Source organism: Corvus brachyrhynchos, unplaced genomic scaffold (assembly GCF_000691975.1).
Source record: "Corvus brachyrhynchos isolate BGI_N302 unplaced genomic scaffold, ASM69197v1 scaffold253, whole genome shotgun sequence".
Lineage (NCBI taxonomy): Eukaryota > Metazoa > Chordata > Aves > Passeriformes > Corvidae > Corvus > Corvus brachyrhynchos.
Genome location: NW_008237231.1, coordinates 1,468,220 through 1,486,067, shown reverse-complemented (window position 1 = coordinate 1,486,067; position 17,848 = coordinate 1,468,220). Strand labels below are relative to the sequence as shown.

The window sequence follows — 17,848 nt, the reverse complement described above, 5'->3', positions numbered from 1 at the left end:
ATTTCCCAAAGAATTATTATTTAATACTAAGAATGGGAAAGTAAATCTCTGTTTTGGTCATGTCAGACCCAGTGGGCTGTGTACTAGTGAAAGACAGCAAACAAGACTTTGTAATCCAAGGAGTTTGTAACCTGAGGGAGACAGTTAATAAAACAAACAAGGGATAAAGCAGATAGACGTGAAAAACAAATTACGACCACAGCTGCTTTGAAGTGACTGGCTACTCGTAATTGTTGATCTAGTCCTTTTCTCCAGCTGCTAAACTGCATTAACATGGCTAAAAATACCTTTTCCACTTATTTTGGCTCTCCTTATTGCTTTCCCTTTTAAGAAAACATTACTAATTACCAAAGGGGTAGCATATGGCAGAGTAAGTGGGTCACAAGCCATATTATGAAAGCACTAGTGAAAATGTTAACATTTTTTGAACTCCTGACTTAGGGAGCATATATTTTCTAAACTGGTTTATGTTCCAGTAGTTTCTGTGTTTTACTGTTATCCTCCTTCTTTATTCCCCTGGGTATCTTGTAGGAGCTGCTTGAGTCATATCCCACTCAGACTGTGGAGAGCTTCAACTACTACGGCTTCATCTCTAAGATCCTGTGAAGCAGGGGGTGTTCTTAATTAATTCCAGCAGACAGAAACTGGCACCTTTATCTACTGTCTACTGCTCCCTTCCACTTCCAGGCATGAACAGCCCAGGTCCAAGCTGGCATGCTCTCCCAGCTGAAGCGTTTTCCCCGAAATGAGCCACACTGAAAATTACAGGACTCAGCTGCACAGAGTTCTGGCAAGAAAAGCCTCTAAACAACAGTAAAAGCCCAACAGTTTTCGTCAAGGAGGCATGTCAGCTCCTGAGGCTTGCACCTTCTTGCAGAGAGTGAGCTAAGCGCTTCAGGAATAAAATGAAGTCAAAGCAATAGCAGGTTTGCACAGCTGGTACCTTCAAGGAGAGCATGTGCCAATCTCACATCATACCAGCACTAGTAAATCAGCTTCCCAAGTGCAAGTGTTCCACAGAAGAGAGACAGAGGTGCATAAAATTGTGGGCTTGGGGCTAAGGCTCCACATTTAACCCATACCATGCCCACGGACACACAACCCCACACACAGACAAATCATTCCTCAACAGGGATCAACTGCATTCACTTTCCAGTAGGATAAACAGATTCATTCGCTTGGCCAAGAATAGGACAGGAGATGTACATCAGCAAGCATATCATTTTGAAAGAAATAGATTTCTTTCCCCAGCTGCTGAATAGCATTTTATTCCTTAAAAAGAGGCAAAATTAACAAGCAGTATTCATGAATGTGATACAGCCTGATTTGATCAATGTTTTCTCCCTTTATTAAGATGTTTGTTAATTATTCATTCCATAATTTTCCTAAAATGCTTGCTAAATATATTAAAAAGTATACATCTTTATACATTCAATTACAGGCAGAAAATTTCTATTGCTTGATTGGGGAGTCATGATGCCAACAGCTCTCATAGCTTGCCATCTTTGAAGGCAGAATCATACTTAAAACTTAGTATAACTAGGCTTTTCATCTGAAACTGTAATTACTTTCCACTTCAGAGCTACACAATGAAGCATCTTCCTATGCTTAAGCCTCCCAGAGCACAGCCAGCTTGCAAAAATCAGACAAAGAACATTATCAATTTTCTCAACAGAGTAAGATATTTGCCAACTGCCAAGAAGAAACTGTAACTATTCATGTGTAGCAAAAGTAGATGCAGTGTGAGAAACAATATCACTATGTCCATATTCCAGAAAATCACTGCAGCTGAATGAAACCTGTTTATCACAAATCAAGCAACATGAAAATCTAGAACAGCCTCTAGGAAATTAGTAACGTACATCTGAAGAAAAGGATAACCAAGGTGTTGTTTGTGGTAATGAGGGGAAGGAACAAACTTCAATATAAATACTTGCTATTTAAAAAAGAGTTCAGCAGAAAAAGGTTAAAGTGAGATTTGACACACAAAAAAAATAATCTCACTGCCTGCAAATTATAAGCATGACCCAAGTATTCAGAGAGAAAAATGGCATCAGCACTGCAGCTGAAATTGCAACTCACCTGATATACAAAACAGAGGCTGAAATTCCAAAAGGCTTCCATACATTTTATACACACACAAACATATATATTCATGCTTTCTCAGTATCCTTCCACACCAAGTTATTACAACCACATCAGAGCAAGGGAGTAAGAAAAGACAAGCAAACAGAAAATGCCTTTAAAGAGCCATTCATCACAACACTGCTTATTAAAGAAAGGAATGAAACAATTTTAAACAGATTACAGTTTCAATCCCTCAACCAGCAGCTTGATCGAAACAACAAAAACCCTTACCTGTGCGTTCTTATTCCTGGCTTCTCTCCTTGCTGCTTTTTCTTTCAGCCTCTTCTCCTGAAACAAACAAAATGTACGGTTTTAAAGCAAACTCCTGCGGGTTTTTTTTTCTTTTAATATTTTAAGATTAATGTTGAGCCATCTAGATATTTTTAACGCATATATGTTAGACTGGTGGAATTCACCCTACATGTTACTGATGAAAACGATAAATGAAATGAGATCTGAACGAGATACTATTCATTCTTCTTGCTCTTAAAGGAAATCCTAAAACTACAAGAATGATTCAAGCTCGTATTTTATCTTTATCAAGACTTGTTACTCCTAAAGGAATAATGCAGGCTGAGTAATTTAACAGAGTTAGTATTTGTCTGTTAAATAAGGTCGTTACAATGGCACTAAGAGATCCAATTTTTCTTATTTCTCAGTGACTTAAAATGAAATCAAATCCACTTAACAAACTAAAATGAAAATTTTCCTAACTTCAGAATTGCTAAAGTAACTGGAGACTGAAAGCTAAAACATCTTCCCCCTTTCATATCTCCATTACTAACAAACGCTTTACAAAAGCACTTGCTTAGTAATTGCATCGATTCAGAAACCATAACAAAGTTCTCTTCACCAAAGAGATTCTGCTACAGGAAAATGACCTAAATGCAGAGCTAAAACTCATCTAAAGCTGCCTGATAGATCTGTCAGTATACAGAAGTGCCCAAGATATTTTAATTCAAATTACATTTATTGCTGCTTCTTTTGTTTATTCTTACACCAACTGAAGTATTATCTCTAATTTAGACTGTCAGGTCCTTGCAATTGAACATCCTTTAAACTCTTTATTACATGAGGAAAGGACAGAAACTCAGGTGAGAGCACATGCCCTAGAAAAGCACACGGCTCCCTCTTCTTGTTTTAGTGATGCTGATGACATTGGTATTGAGACTCTTTTATGCTAGCATAAAAATGTTTCTGATATACAACTCAGTTTCTCTGAGCAATATAGGCCATCCTGGCATCAGCACATTTAGAGTCGAGTCCACATAAAAAGAGACATTAACATCAGTCCAGGGTCAGCACTTCAGCACATGGAAGGCTGAAGACCACTTACATATCAGCTCACTTATGGGAGTAAGGAGAAAGCTACAGCTTCAGCACTCCCGGTGCCATTTCATCACAATGATGCGCTAAAACATATTGGTAGGTATCACACAAAGTTGTTTGGAAAAGCAGCATTTGACTGCAGACATGAGAAAAGGGGAACACAGCCACCAAGACTGTTCAAAATTGGTGTCTAAATTCAGGGACTTTTGAGACATTTGTGAGGTACATGCCATTTTCTTTTCTCCCAGTTGCCCAAACTGCAGAAGTCTTAGCTTATTTTCAAAGTCCTTTTCGGTGTAAGTCAACCTCTTCACTCCGAATCAAAATGAAACAATTCCCCAATGCTTTGTGCAAAGTTGCCTGATTCAAACACCTCAGTACACTCTGAGTTACATGCCAGGGCCTTTAATGCATGCTGTGAAACAAAATAAACCAAAAAAAAAACCAAAACAAAAAAAAACAAAAAAACAAACCAAAAAAAAAAAAAAAAACAAAACAAAAAACAACCAACCAAAGCCACCACCACTGCACCACTGTAGACAAATACAACACAGTTGTCTTATTATTTCAGATTTTTTAAAGTATGAAAAAGAAAAAAAAAAAAAAAACCTTTAAGGCCACAAGGGCATCATATGGGACTACAAAAGCCACCAACCAGGTCCAAGTACTGTCTGGTCCACATGCAATTTCCCCAACAAAGTAGATCTATGCATCATGGCCAGAACATGATCATCCATGTTACGATTCCTTCTCTCCCAAGTCAAATTTAAATTAATTTCTGCTCACTTTTACTTATGCTTTTTTAATTATTTATTTAAGTTTTCCATTTCTTCCATGTTAAGTGGTTTAGCTGCACATTCTCCACTCTTTGGGGTAACCACTGGCGTTCTCTCATTTTTCTACTAAAACTGTGATAATATTCAAACTTTACCCCTGCAAAACTGACAGAGAACAGAACTAGAAAGTAATACACCAGATGTTACTAAGCAGCTTTTGACTTGGACAGTCTAGAAAATTTTGGATATAAAAATTCTGTGGTGTATGAAATATCAGTGTTTAAACTACAGCTACAGGCTTAAGCAAATATAGCAGCAAAATTCCTGCTAAAGGGATTTATAGCTGAGCACTGAGAGGACAGCTATGAAAGCAGAAGATTGACATAAGGACACAGAAGAGGAGTACACAGACAGCATAATATACTTTAGTCTCCAAGAACAGTAAAGAGACAAAAAGATTCTAAAGTTAATAGGTCCAGAGACTGAAATAAGGCGCTCAAGAGAAAAACAAGACAGAGAAGCAATCACCAGGAGATGCTGTCAAGACCTCCTTTTTTTTTCCCAAGCACGGGAGAAAGAGGGTTTGGATCCTTGCCAAAGAAAAACAACAACAGATTTTGCAGAAGGTGCATGTGTGTTGGCACTGAGCTGTAGTTAGGAGTGCATTTCAGAAGCCAATGTCCTAATCAGGCCTGCTTCTGCTGTTTCACATGAACACACTCCCAACAACACCGGGCATTCACAGGGTCACAGGATGACTCCAACTGGACAGAACATCAGCGGGTCCCTGGTCCAACCTGCTGCTCACGGAAGAGTCAGCCCTGAGGTGAGGTCATGCTGCACAGGGCCTCATCCAGCCATGTCAAAATCCCAAGGCTGGGAGACTGCCCATCATCTCTGGTCAGCCTGTGCCACAGCCTGACTGTCCTCACACAGAAACACTTCCCCACACATCCATGCTGAATCTCTTGTTTTAACTTACAGCCATTGTCAGAGGTTTTGGTCCATTTAATTTTTGACATGTTAATTTATTAATCAGAACACTCAAGGGAAAAGCCATGTAGAAATTTCAGCATATTCCATAGATGTATTTACAAACCACGTTCTGCTCTGGTAAAAATATATAAATACAACTCACTGTACATCGAATTTCCACAAACACACACTGGCTAGTATTATATTCCTTTCATTTAGTTTTTCATTAATGGTATTATACAGCTCAGAGACCTTCTTGGTCAGCTTTTAAAATCTACTGCAAATTATCTTTTTTTCCTCCACACTTACACAGCTACTAAAAAGGATGGTTATAACCTCAGTAATCACAGGGATGAAAATTTTTTGTCATCATCATGTAATATAGCTAAATCACTTGGCTTTAAAGAAGAGTTACAAACCTTCTACCTTTTCTGCACTAGAACTGACAACAGAACCAGCTCTGCCTAAAAGGAGCCCAAACCATGGATAAAGCTATGCCTAATACATGGAAGAACTACTTGCTGTTCTTAACCATGAAGTTAAGAAGTCTGCCACTCTCTTCTTTTCACATTTAATTTCCCCCTCCTTTTACTGTTGGGTTTTAAAACAAAAACTCATACCCCATTTAATTCTTAAAGCTCCAACACAAATAAATATTCTAGCAGCTACATTCCATTTTCTCAACTTGAGACAAAAAATAATGGCAGCTCTCTCTAGCTGGTGAGGTCACGAATGTGTGAAAGACACATAAATACAGAGCTTAAATCCCAAGGTTTTAGTTAGAAAAAAATTAAGTCCAGCAATTTTGAGAGTTCTTCCCTCCCAAAGGAAATCCCCTCTTCCTTAGACTCTCTTCTTTCTACATTTAAGAGTGCGTTTTACATTGTTCAGAGGGTTTACTGCAATATAAAAAAAATACAGCATTTATTTCCATGTATTATGAATAGTTCTGTTTCATACAGTAATTTTTCTTTTAGCTTTTTAATTTGTAAAAAATTTGTACAATAAAAGTCCCCTTTCTTTCTTTTAAAGAATGTGTGCATAGGTCAGATTTACATTAAATAAATTCTTTTAGCTGGTGATAGGCTGCAGTTTTTCCACCCTAAAATTTCACTGACCTCTTCTATTTGCTTACCTGAAGGCAAATAAAAGTTTCACTCAACACAACTAATGTATATTACTGCATATTTAGCTCTGAGAGCATTAAAAAAGCCTGTGGAAAATCTATTTCCTGTAAAAATTTCATGCTCATCTGAGTCCTCTGAAGTCTTTTTATTTAAATACTCAAGAACTCCCTCAGGTTTTGATCCATCATTTTTACACTAGAATTTTAATAACTATTCCTTTACATACTGATGCCATAATTTGGAGCTACCAATCTATTCTATTAAACAGCTGAGGTAATGGTTCTTTACAGGTGACCACGGTCTGGAACAAATGACTCCCTTGCCTGGAAAAATCTGGCTGTCATTTGCAAACACATGTTGGTCAATACTGGTACCTGACACCATGTCTTGTTATCTGACTGTCTCCTGTTATTTCAGGGGGACGTAGCCAAGGTCAGTCAATTGTGCTGCAGCAAACACACAAAGAGCCGTTCAAAAGTTCACAGCAGCTCTCATATATTAGCATTGCCATAGTCAAGAGCTGGTTTCCACCCACATTTTAAAGCACAAATGTGCTCTGAAAACTGACTTAGTAGACATGTTTCTCACATTTGTCTTCTCCAAGATTTCACACCAAGCTTGAATTGTTCACATGCCCATGGCCGTTGCTACATTTATATTGCTATGTAGCTTAACATTTCTCATTACAGAGATTAGCAAACCATCTACACGCAAGCATTTCTCCAACCACCAAAACAAACCAACATTTCTAACCCAAAGATAAAACTGAATCAATTATTAGTATGTCTTTGAATATTATTTTTAAAAATTATATCTGGAAATTAAATACAAAATTGGTTTCCATTAAATAAGCAAATCTTAATACCTTCAGGAAAAAAGCAAAAACTTTTTTATTGTTTTGTGTTTGTTATGTTGGTTTTCTTGAATCTCAATGTTTGGTTTTAGAAACCTATTAAATAATCTCTTCAAGCAACAGACTATATAAACATAATTATGTAAGCCTCATCTGTAAAGCTGATGTTTACTGTAGAGGCAGGGAAACTGAAACACCTAGTAATCACTGATTTAAGGCAACATACAGTAGGCATCAAAAGCATGTGAAAAACAGCACAGGGACAGTCTTAAGCATTGGTAAAAGTCTTACAGGCAGTGGAAAAAAGGCATTCTCATTAAAAAGAAGAAAACAGAAGCTAGTAGAAACTGACCCTTAAAAGGACATTCTTGGAACAAAACCAACACAGGAAACCAGTGGACAAAGCTCAAAATTATTCCTTTCCCACTTAAACCTGAACACACCAAGTATGTTTTAAGGATAGAAAAGTTTTTCTTAAGTTTTTAAGTAAGTTGGTTTAAACATATGTATATGGATGAGAGGCTGGACATGAGCTGCCAATGTGCCCTCACAGCCCAGAGAGCCAGAGGTGTCCTGGGCTGCATCCAAAGCAGCGTGGGCAGCAGGGCCAGGGAGGGGATTCTGCCCCTCTGCTCTGCTCTGGTGAGACCCCACCTGCGGTGCTGCATCCAGCTCTGGGGTCCCAGCACAGGGAGGACATGGAGCTGTTGGAGCGAGTGCAGAGGAGGGGCACCAGGATGGTTAGAGGGACAGAGCACCTCTCCTATGAAGACAGGCTGAGAGAGTTCGGGCTGTTCAGCCCAGCGAAGAGAAGGCTCTGGGGAGACCTAACTGTGGCCTTCCAGTAAGTCAGCTGGAAAGGAACTTTTTACAATGGCATGTAGTGGGCAGGACAAGGAATAAAGGTTTTAAACTGAAGGAGAGTAGGTTTAGACTAAATATTAAAAAGAAATTCTATACTATGAGAGTGGTGAGACTGAACCTACATGTACACAAATACATACAGTGAGAGATAAAGATAACACTAATTCAAAATACAGTTTCAACAGAATTAGATCATGAATGAAGTTAGTTAACATTCTTTAAAAGTAATGTTTCAAGCTAAAATCTTAACAACAAACCAATGGAAGTTAAACTGCAAACCACGCTAATATATTCTACAGAAAAGCAGAGGAAAAAGGGCAATGATGCCCTTCATCTGATTTTGTGGCTGCTTTAGGTTTTAAACGGATGATGCCATTTAAGAGTGGAAAATTCATTATCTGTAGAGGTCACAGACTCTTGAGCTGTCTTAATGCAGCCTCCCATAAGGAAATACCCAGCTCAAACACCAGGTCTGAGAGAAGGCAAAAGAACCTCACATGTATCTGTGCCTGCTCATGCAGGCACCCAGCAGTACCCAGATCCTCAACAAGCAAAGGCTGCAGCACCTGTCAGAAGCTGCAAGGTTGCCTCACAGAGCCATGACAGATAGAGGTCAGTTGTTCAAGTACATCCTCCAGCAGGACAAGCAGCCTGGCATGGAAGCTGCTTTACAGCACTAGGGTGTGTAAAGGCTCACTTCAAGGTTATGCCTGAACTACTTCAGCCTCCACCCACAGCTGCGTTTTCCTGGCACTCATCTGATTACTGTGTACATAAACCAGTTGGTCAGACCCTGGTGCTAGTAACACCAAGGTTGTGGGTTCAACCGCCATGTAGGCCATTCACTGCAGAGTGGGATTCAATAGTCCTTTGTGGGTCCCTCTCAACTCAGAATATTCTGTCATCTGTGATCTCATTTTCTTATTTTTCACATCAGTAAGATGAGGTCAAGAACTCTGATTTTGCTGCAAGACTCTTAGAAAACACCCAAGGACACTTCAAGCTCTAAGTGTGGCCCATTCAGCTCTTGAAGTGAAAGATAAACAAGCAAGCCCTTGTCTCCACTGGCACCACAGGGAGACCAGATGGATGCTGCTGCTAAGGCTGAAATGGGATGCTTGTCAATCTGTTTCTCAGTGTCCATCCCCCTTATCTTAACAGCTCTGCATCCAGAGCAGAATAGCAGCATTGCCTGCACACAGAATCTATGGAAGGGCTTGGATAGGCTTTCTAACAAAGTAATACTCTCTGACTTATTTTTACACATCTCTCCACCTATACTTTTCTTTCTTTGCCATTCAGCTGAACACTCCTCTCAGCAGTAACCTCCTTCCCTTTATATTTTGCTCCTACGCTGGCATACTCTTAACGTGAGAGAATTTTATCATTCTCACCCAGCAGCACATTAAACCAACTGTACACATGGTAATCTGACAAATTCCACCTCAAAGTGCAGGACTATTCAGGTGCTTTACTTAATAAAGAGCATAATCCTGCACTGCAATTTCCTACCCCTTCAGATTATTTCCTTGGAAATATGATGCAACCTTTCTCCAGAATTAATCTAATGATTGATTTTCAAACTAAAAATACTGGTTTTCATGGGAGCATTTATCTTCAACCATATTGAATGCCTTGTGTTATATATATAATATATTATACATATATATAATTTTTTTTTTTTTTTTTTAATTTTATGAAATAAAGAAAATACCTTGGGAATCTTTTCCATTTCTGGAGCATGGTATATGGTATTCAATGATTTATTACAGTACACTACAACTTTCAGAATTATTTTATAAAACTACAACCAAACACATTTAAAATCCTAAGTACTCTGTCATCAACAGAAATCACTTGCAAAAGCAGGGAGCCTAGAGCTCCATCTGAATGGGGCTGCCAAAGGAAGGAGTAAGTCATAGAGTGCTTTCCCCCAAGAGCTTTCCCAACCCAGCTATGGCTCAGCCAAGGGATGGGGTGAGGACTGTGGCAGGAGCCAGAGGTTGGAGAGAGATAAAGGCTACAGCGTTAGACCAGGAAGAAAACTCCAAGGAATGCAGTGTGGCACAAGATACATGGGTGGCAGGGACACCTTGAACGTAAAAACGTGATTTGTAATGACATCCTCTTATGACTGAGACAAAGACAAGAAGGAGAAAAAGTAATAAAGTATGAAATACACTAACCCTAATGAGCAGTAAGGCAGACAGTAACAAAAGATGTGAACTCATAAGTCACTGACAGATGAACACTAAAGGAACCACACAAGCACAACCTTGGGAAGGTTCACACAGAATTTTGTAACTGGTAAGAAAAAGAGAAAACAGGTTATCTGTGTTTATCAGCCTCATGGGAAAGAGCAAAGTTAAAATGGAATACTGGAAAGGCATTATGAGACTGTGCAGAAAGACTAGCACATGGAAAAACCCAAGGTCAGTGACTACACAAGGGCCCTATGATGTAGGTATGAAATTAGACATATTTAGGGTCCACTCTCCTATTTAATGTATTGGTGAGTGTGCTTATCAATCAAGGGAATGAGATCTTAGTTCTGCTGGTAAACATCAGCTCTTATCAGCCAACAAGAAGAAAAAGCTTGTGCTGCCTGTGCTGTGCAAGTTTATGTGAGTGCAGCCTCTCTTGTCTCTGTGGAGAGCCACAAACTGAGTCTTGCGTGTGACCCTCTGTGCAATACACGTGCAGGGGGCTCATTCTGCAGCCTGGAACAGCAGCAGGCTTCATAAAAAACACCTGCAGATGAAACCGCCTGAGTTCAAACCCAAGGGATTTGGCTTCTCTTACCAGTCTGCGATCTTCCATTTGCAAAAATGAATTTTAATCCGAATTCAATATTCTCTTCATGAAACTGTAAGCTCTTTATTTTATGATAGTCTTTACATAAAGTCTGGTACAAAGAATTTTCTCTTTTAGCCTTGGCAACAGTTAATAGAGTAATAATATTTGGGAGAGCAAACACACAAAGGGCGAAACATCGCAGTGTTTCCTCCTCATTAAAACTATGCACTATGCCACTAACAAATGCATTTAGGGTACAGGAGACAAACAAAAGAGAGGTATTCTGTTCCAGTACAGTTTCTAAAATAGTTCTGTATTTTCTACTGAATTAAGAATGGCATAAGTAAAACTTTGAGAACATATAACCCTAAACTTCAAGTGGTACAAATCAAGATCATGTCAGTGGCACAAGGGCCACAAAATATCTCCAGATTCCTTTGAGCAATACCAGTATCACTGGAAGACTGTGCAAGGAGTCTCAAAAATACAAAGTATATATTACATTTAAAATACAGACTTGTGGAACAGTGCAGTACCTTCTGAAAGATCCCCCCTGTCACCCACAGTCTAACTGAGTCATCCCTCTATAAATATGTTTGTTTAACGTCTTCCAGGGAGTTATAGAATTACTGCATCTTGCAGTACCAGACCCCTGAAGAGAGACTCAGTTTGTTTGCTACTAATACTGCCCAAATGAAATTGTATTTAAAAAAATACTTCTAGCCATCTTCTCACATTGATGATTAAAAATTCACAGCATATCTTACTTGTGGGAAAGAGAGGTAAGAAATAAAGGTCCTATTCATTTTTCCTTCAGGACCAATGGGTATTTTTCTGAGCTTGATTTAGTACAGGAAAAGAGAGGTTCCTAAGAAGTGAGATGAATCCGTCTCTGCCACTATTTTCTTCCTAACAAAACTGTGTTTTCAGTTGAAAACTTGAAAAATGGAGCTCCAAAACATGTTCTGAATAGTTTATTCACTTCTCCCCTCATTGTTGTTTACCACGTTTTACACATTTCAAATGGCTTTCATCAAATAGCCATCATTAAGGCAGAATTCTTTTCACATTATCTTGATCAGTCTTACTGTCCTTTCCTTGTGCTCAACCACTAAAATTTACTTTGCTTCCAAAACTTCAGTAAGCATTAATTACACAACAATTATACCTCAGTTTTATTTACTTTTATCAATCTGATTTTCAGTTTTTCCATATTTGCAGAGGAAGGAGAGGAGAATAAAATGTGAGACTCATGAAGGAAACCTAATTATAGTGTAGATGCTTTGCAAGTTGCCACAAGCCTTAAGGCGCTGCAACACACAACTCATCTAATCCGAGCATCTCATGAATGCATCAAAACATTTTTCTGATCATACAGGAGACTGTGCTCATTTAAATTACATTCACAAATGGATTTAAAATCAGTGGCCTGTGGATACTTTCTGAATAGTTTTGTTCTTCATCAGAAACAGTTTTGCAAGGAAAGTTCATAATAAACTTACATGCCATGCTCCCCTGAAAAAAAAAAAGCTGCTTTTGGGATGTTTTGATTTTAAGAAGTTCGCTTTTTTCTCCCAGAGACCTCTAATCTTCAAGATTTTACTGAGGAAACCATAAGAAAGGGATTCTCAATTGAAGATGACCTATAAAAGTACAAGCTTTATGAAAACACTTCTTTTTCTACATCCTTTCACTATCTAAATCAAAACCTGAACTCACCTGCCAGATAAAAGAACCTCGATGAATTAACATCTGCTTTTATAGCATTCTGTAAATTGTTTTGTTATTGTAAGTCACCATTTCAAAGCCAATGTAGAGACTTCAGGTATTAACACACATTCAGCTTGCGGGGACTTCTTGATTACACGTACCTAAATGTGTATCAGACTGCTATATTTGATTTATACAGAATGAAAATGCATTTGTCTCTAGTGGTCTGCTAATTTATTTGTGTAATAATTTTAAAAGATTTAGCATGTTTCAAAAATTGATTTAAAGAAAAAAAGAACTAGTGCCACACACACCAGGAAACTACACGAGGTATCAGCTGCAGTAGGAAGAAAAGGAATTAAGAAGAGGAAATAAGAATCAAGATACATTTGAAACTTGAAAGAAGTGAAGGGACAGAAGAAAGTTAAATTGATGAAAATGTTAAGCAAATGTCTTGAACAAATCTGAAGCAAAAGCAGAAAGATTTAGCCATGGCTTTTACAAAAAGCTACTAAAAAGAGTTGTAGAAGAATTCAGCAGCCAAGGTGGAAAATCAAGAAACAGAGAGTTGTCACATCGGATACTGGAACATTTGTCGAATGGACAAAGATCTACAGCAGTCTGCTTGCAGGAGGGAAATTTAAACAAAGATGGGAATGAAATAATTAGCATTACTGCAGAAAGGACAGGTCAGACCACAGAGTTCATGTTATGACATGATGTATTTTGGTTCACAGTGAAGCATGGAGGATTTAAAAAGAAGCAAGGACAGTCACAAGTGATGGATAAGACTTTGTATAAAGGGTTCTGCTGAATGCCAGCAAAGGGATATATAAGAGGGGATTGCAGTATGTGACTTTAAAAAGCTCCTCTTTCAATGACCCAAGAAATGGCACTAAGACACCCACACACAAAATCTGAAGTCATGAAAATAAAGTCTCCTAGTCTTTTTATTGCTCTCAAATCCCTTAGTGGTAACACACTTCAATATTCCTCTTTTAGGTTTCACTCTCTCCCTCCAAATGAGGGTAAGAAATAACTTAGACCACTTGCCTGTCAGACTTACATAAACAACCTAACCTTTAATAGCAAATTCAATGATCAGGCACCTGACCAAGCTTCCGCAGTACAGTCATGACACAAGGACTTGCATAGTTCTTCTTCTTCCATATCACTGAGATGTAAGCCAAAGATTCAAACTCAACTAGTATCTGCTACTGAGTGATTGTTATCTTTTGGGAAGGGAAACTTTATGAGGTGGGAGAATTTTTAAATACCCTTGGGAAGTCACTGTGGAAATGGCCACGTAACTCACTTCTACTGTGAGGCAGTTCAGATTTTCCCCTGGCATTCTTTTGTTAATTAAGGACTGATGATTTGTCCCATTAACAATTCAATAAATTCCAAAAACATTAGTGAAAAAACAATGACTGAAGTGGCTAAAATAATGTTTATCTATGACACTTATCTATGATTTCTGAATTATGCTATAGAATGCCTCCCTACAGTGCAAATTTTAAAAATTACACATTTTCTGGTAATGGAAAAATTGAGTATTATCTTTCCCACCTAGTAACAATGTAGCCTCTTCATGAATCACTGGAAGAAGGCATCTTCTGATCACTGGACCAGCTTAACATGACCCAAGAGAAAGGAGATGTGCCTGTCTCTCCTTGGATGAGACAAAAGAGCAGGGCTCAGCATACTTTCCCTATCATTACTACTACAGCTATTTCCTAAGTAGCAACAGTTGACTGTCAAGAACCCCAGACAAAAAGGATGACTTAGTAATAAGGAAGAGCAAGAGAATCAATCTGTATGTCAGCCTTACCTTATATAGCCTGTATTAATTAATACATGAAATGAATTGGTATCCTGAATGCCTTTTGTAGTGAGAAGTTCATCTTTAACTACAAGGTTGGTGAGACAACAGGAAGGCAGATGAGGTTCCTACCTATCACCTTCCTGCCCCTTCTTTCCTTTCAAGTTTCATCTCATTTAAATTTGTATGTCAGGATTCTAAACTGTTTTAAGACTTTTTCAAAAATTACAATCTGGTAACTGAATACTTCGTTATGTAGAGAGAATTTACATATGAAGTATTTTTCACCTCAAATTGTAAAGTCTCAAATAAAAAATCTGAACAATGTCAGTTGTGCAATGACTGGATGGCAGCCCTTAATACTAGACAATCATTTCACAGGATGCCAAACAGAGATGATTTTTTTTAAAATCTATTTCCTTCTTCTTTACATACTATCATTTATTTCTTTTATTTCATAAAGGATAATAGGTGGAATGTGAAAAACACTCATGCACTAAGCTACAAGAAACTTCACATATGACACTTTCCGTAATTACAAAAAACTCCCATGACACTGATGTGGTCAGTCTGTTAATTTTGCCTGACTCAGTTCTGAAAAGAGGCATTCTCTTTTCATAGTATCTCCACAGTTGAAATATTTTTTTCAATGCAGGTAAGTATCTGGTCAACATCAATTGTTCTCCTCAGCACTACAACAATGAAGCTGTTTTAACAGACCAAGAGATGAAGTATTTTATCACTGAAGTCTGATGTCAAACCTACAACAGCATCACTCAAAAGATATGAATTTGCTAGTGAATAACAGATTGATTGCAAAGTCATAGAATCAATCTCTCCTTCCTTGTTTATTAAGTGTATCCTTGAAATCTGATTGCATTGTTTTCTGTAAACGTGACTCTGATTTCACTTAGAGCACAGCAAACATTATTTCTTTTCACCTCCTATCAAATGCAACACTGTGCTAAAGAAGAGGTGAGATTTTTTGTATTTGTCAAGTGACTGCAACAGGACTACAGGAAAAGACTTTCAAATTAAATGTGTGAAGTATGCTTTGACATTAGCTGGAATACTCCATGGCAAAACCATAGCTTGAAGCTTTCATAAATCCCTTCCAAATTATTTTGTTCAAATACAAACCTTCAGAAACACTAGGAGATCTAGTACTAACTACTATCAGTGGAAAGTCAAATTGAATGAAGTCAGCATTTACAAAGAAGGACAATACAACAATGCTTTCTAACACTTTGGAAATTTGAAGCTTTGAGTATAAATTTGGCCTTAAACAACATATAGTCCTGGGATCTTACAGGTACCCATTATCTGGAGAATTCCATACCCATCTCACAACACCTAAAAGAATGACCCCTGAACTCAAAGACATACAGCTGTGTTCTATAGGACAGGTACACAGCAAGGTCAGAAAACCCTGCTTTGGCCCATGACAAATAATACAGAAGCAGTTTGAAAACTTGTGGTCTGCAACTTAAAAGCTGCACCAGAGAAGCCAGACTTCAGATACTGATCTTTTCAAGTTACCGCCAAAATCATAAGACATAATTTGAGTAATTCATTAAGTAAATTCTGATAGCCCTAACAACACCAACACAAAAAGTTAACACTTTGGCCTAGCTGAAATGTAGTACTAAATGTTGAGCAAGTGGTAGTCTGAAGACATCTCACAGACAGTACATCACTGTCAGCATTTGTTAGAGCACATATCCATATACTACTTTCTTTTTGTGAAACAAACCCTTCCACTGAACACTGCTTAAAAAAAAAGATACTCCTACGAAACTCAACAAATTTTGAAGTTGCAAAAAAAACTCTACTGTTACCAACATTTAATACTGAATAAGGCTTTGTGCTATCCAGCTACTTACATCAGAACAGTTTTCCTGTAAACAATGTAGTCCTGAAAAAAACTTAAGAATTTAAATGAACTTGTTCTACACTTCTTTCACAATGTATTTAAGTACCTTTCCTCACTGAGCAATCCACAGCACAGTATTTCTGTACTTCAGTAATTGAGGTAGAAATCAACTTACCCTATGTTTTTCCTTTACTTTCTTCCTGTATTCTTCTTTGTCGAATTTGTCTTCTTCACGCAGTATTTCTTTCGCTTTATCTAGGTTGATACCACTGGCATCATCTTCCTCATCTGCTTGCGCCAAATTGGATTTTTGCACAGGTGGCCACTGCTGCACTAACTGAATTAGAGATGCCAGCAAGAAAAATAATGGTTAGAATCATTTTTCCACATCACACTTTTGGTGCCCCAAATATTCCAATACAGACTAAATAAAAAGGTCATCTGCAAAGGAAACAAACTAACAAGACTTCTGGACAACAGAAACTTAGAGACCTTATTTATCACAATCAGTTAAAATTACTATTTGAAAGTAGTGTCTCCATCATATCACATTACTGTTTAGTGGATTCACTTGAATCTCTTCCCTTATTTTGTCCTCTTTCCTGATTAGAACAAGTAATTTCTAATCCTGCTAGTCATTTGGGGAGAAAAAATACTTGTTCTCAAGAAATGACTCTCAGAAAAAAACATGAGTAAATCTAAACAGCACTTTTCATGTAAAAAATCAATATTCCAACATATTAACCAAGACAAAAATTAGATGAGCCTTTATTCCAGAGTACACAAAAAAAGGCATGACTACAGGTTCATGTTTTGAGGGAACCAAGGCGAACAGACATGGAAGGGTTTTTTGATTATTGTACTAAGACTGTATTGGAAATGTTTGATGATCCATGCTGATGAAATGCTTGATGGACGACATAATGAACACACCCGGCTTCCCTTAAATATCTGAAACTCTAAATTCAAGACAAAGACTACACATTCACCAAAAAAATATCCCCATCTATCTTATGACCTAGTAGCTTATATCTCATGCTATCAGCACACACCTTCAAGGGAAAGTCTTTGCAAAATCTTTCTTGCCTATGGATTAGTAGAGTACTAACTCTTGAAAGGAAACTACATGGCAGAAAATACAGAATGCTTTTCAGTAAAAATGTAAAACCAAACACATTTAGGACTCCCTATTGCACACAGGGTGTTATTCAACAGGTACGGAGAAATCCAACCCATTGTGTCCACATCCTTTTGTAAAACTGAGTTTGTGTAGCTATATTTTCTAGAAAGATGTATTTTTTAGAGGAGTTTGTCAAAGAGAAGCATGTGGAATAGAACAGTAAAATTTCAAAGCACAATTTTACACAGCTTGGGGAAAAAAAAACAAGAACAACATCTACAGATGCAAATTTTGTGTTTGCTTAAATGTTACTCCTTCTCTACTGTATTGCTTTTCAAACTACAATCTTTGTGACTATTTTTCTCTCCATCCTTGCTCCTTTTTGCTTCATTGCATAGATACATAAACATTTGCGTATGAATTTTAAGTTGAGACAATAGCTTCTGAATATCTAAAAACATCTGACATTGTAGTTT

The 17,848-nt window shown here is 37.8% G+C and overlaps 1 protein-coding gene across 1 annotated transcript in view; it reads right to left on the bottom strand.

Annotated features, from left to right (window-relative positions):
• Nucleotides 1–17,488, bottom strand: part of LOC108445501 (probable ATP-dependent RNA helicase DDX10) — a 61,209-nt gene extending 43,721 nt beyond the window's left edge. The window contains exons 1-3 of the mRNA XM_017729501.1: nucleotides 17,426–17,488; nucleotides 16,428–16,589; nucleotides 2,359–2,415 (exon numbers count right to left, since the gene is read on the bottom strand). Coding sequence (XP_017584990.1) covers nucleotides 2,359–2,415; nucleotides 16,428–16,589; nucleotides 17,426–17,488 — 282 coding nt within the window. The remainder of the gene's footprint in view (nucleotides 1–2,358; nucleotides 2,416–16,427; nucleotides 16,590–17,425) is intronic.
• Nucleotides 17,489–17,848: the final 360 nt, after the last annotated feature.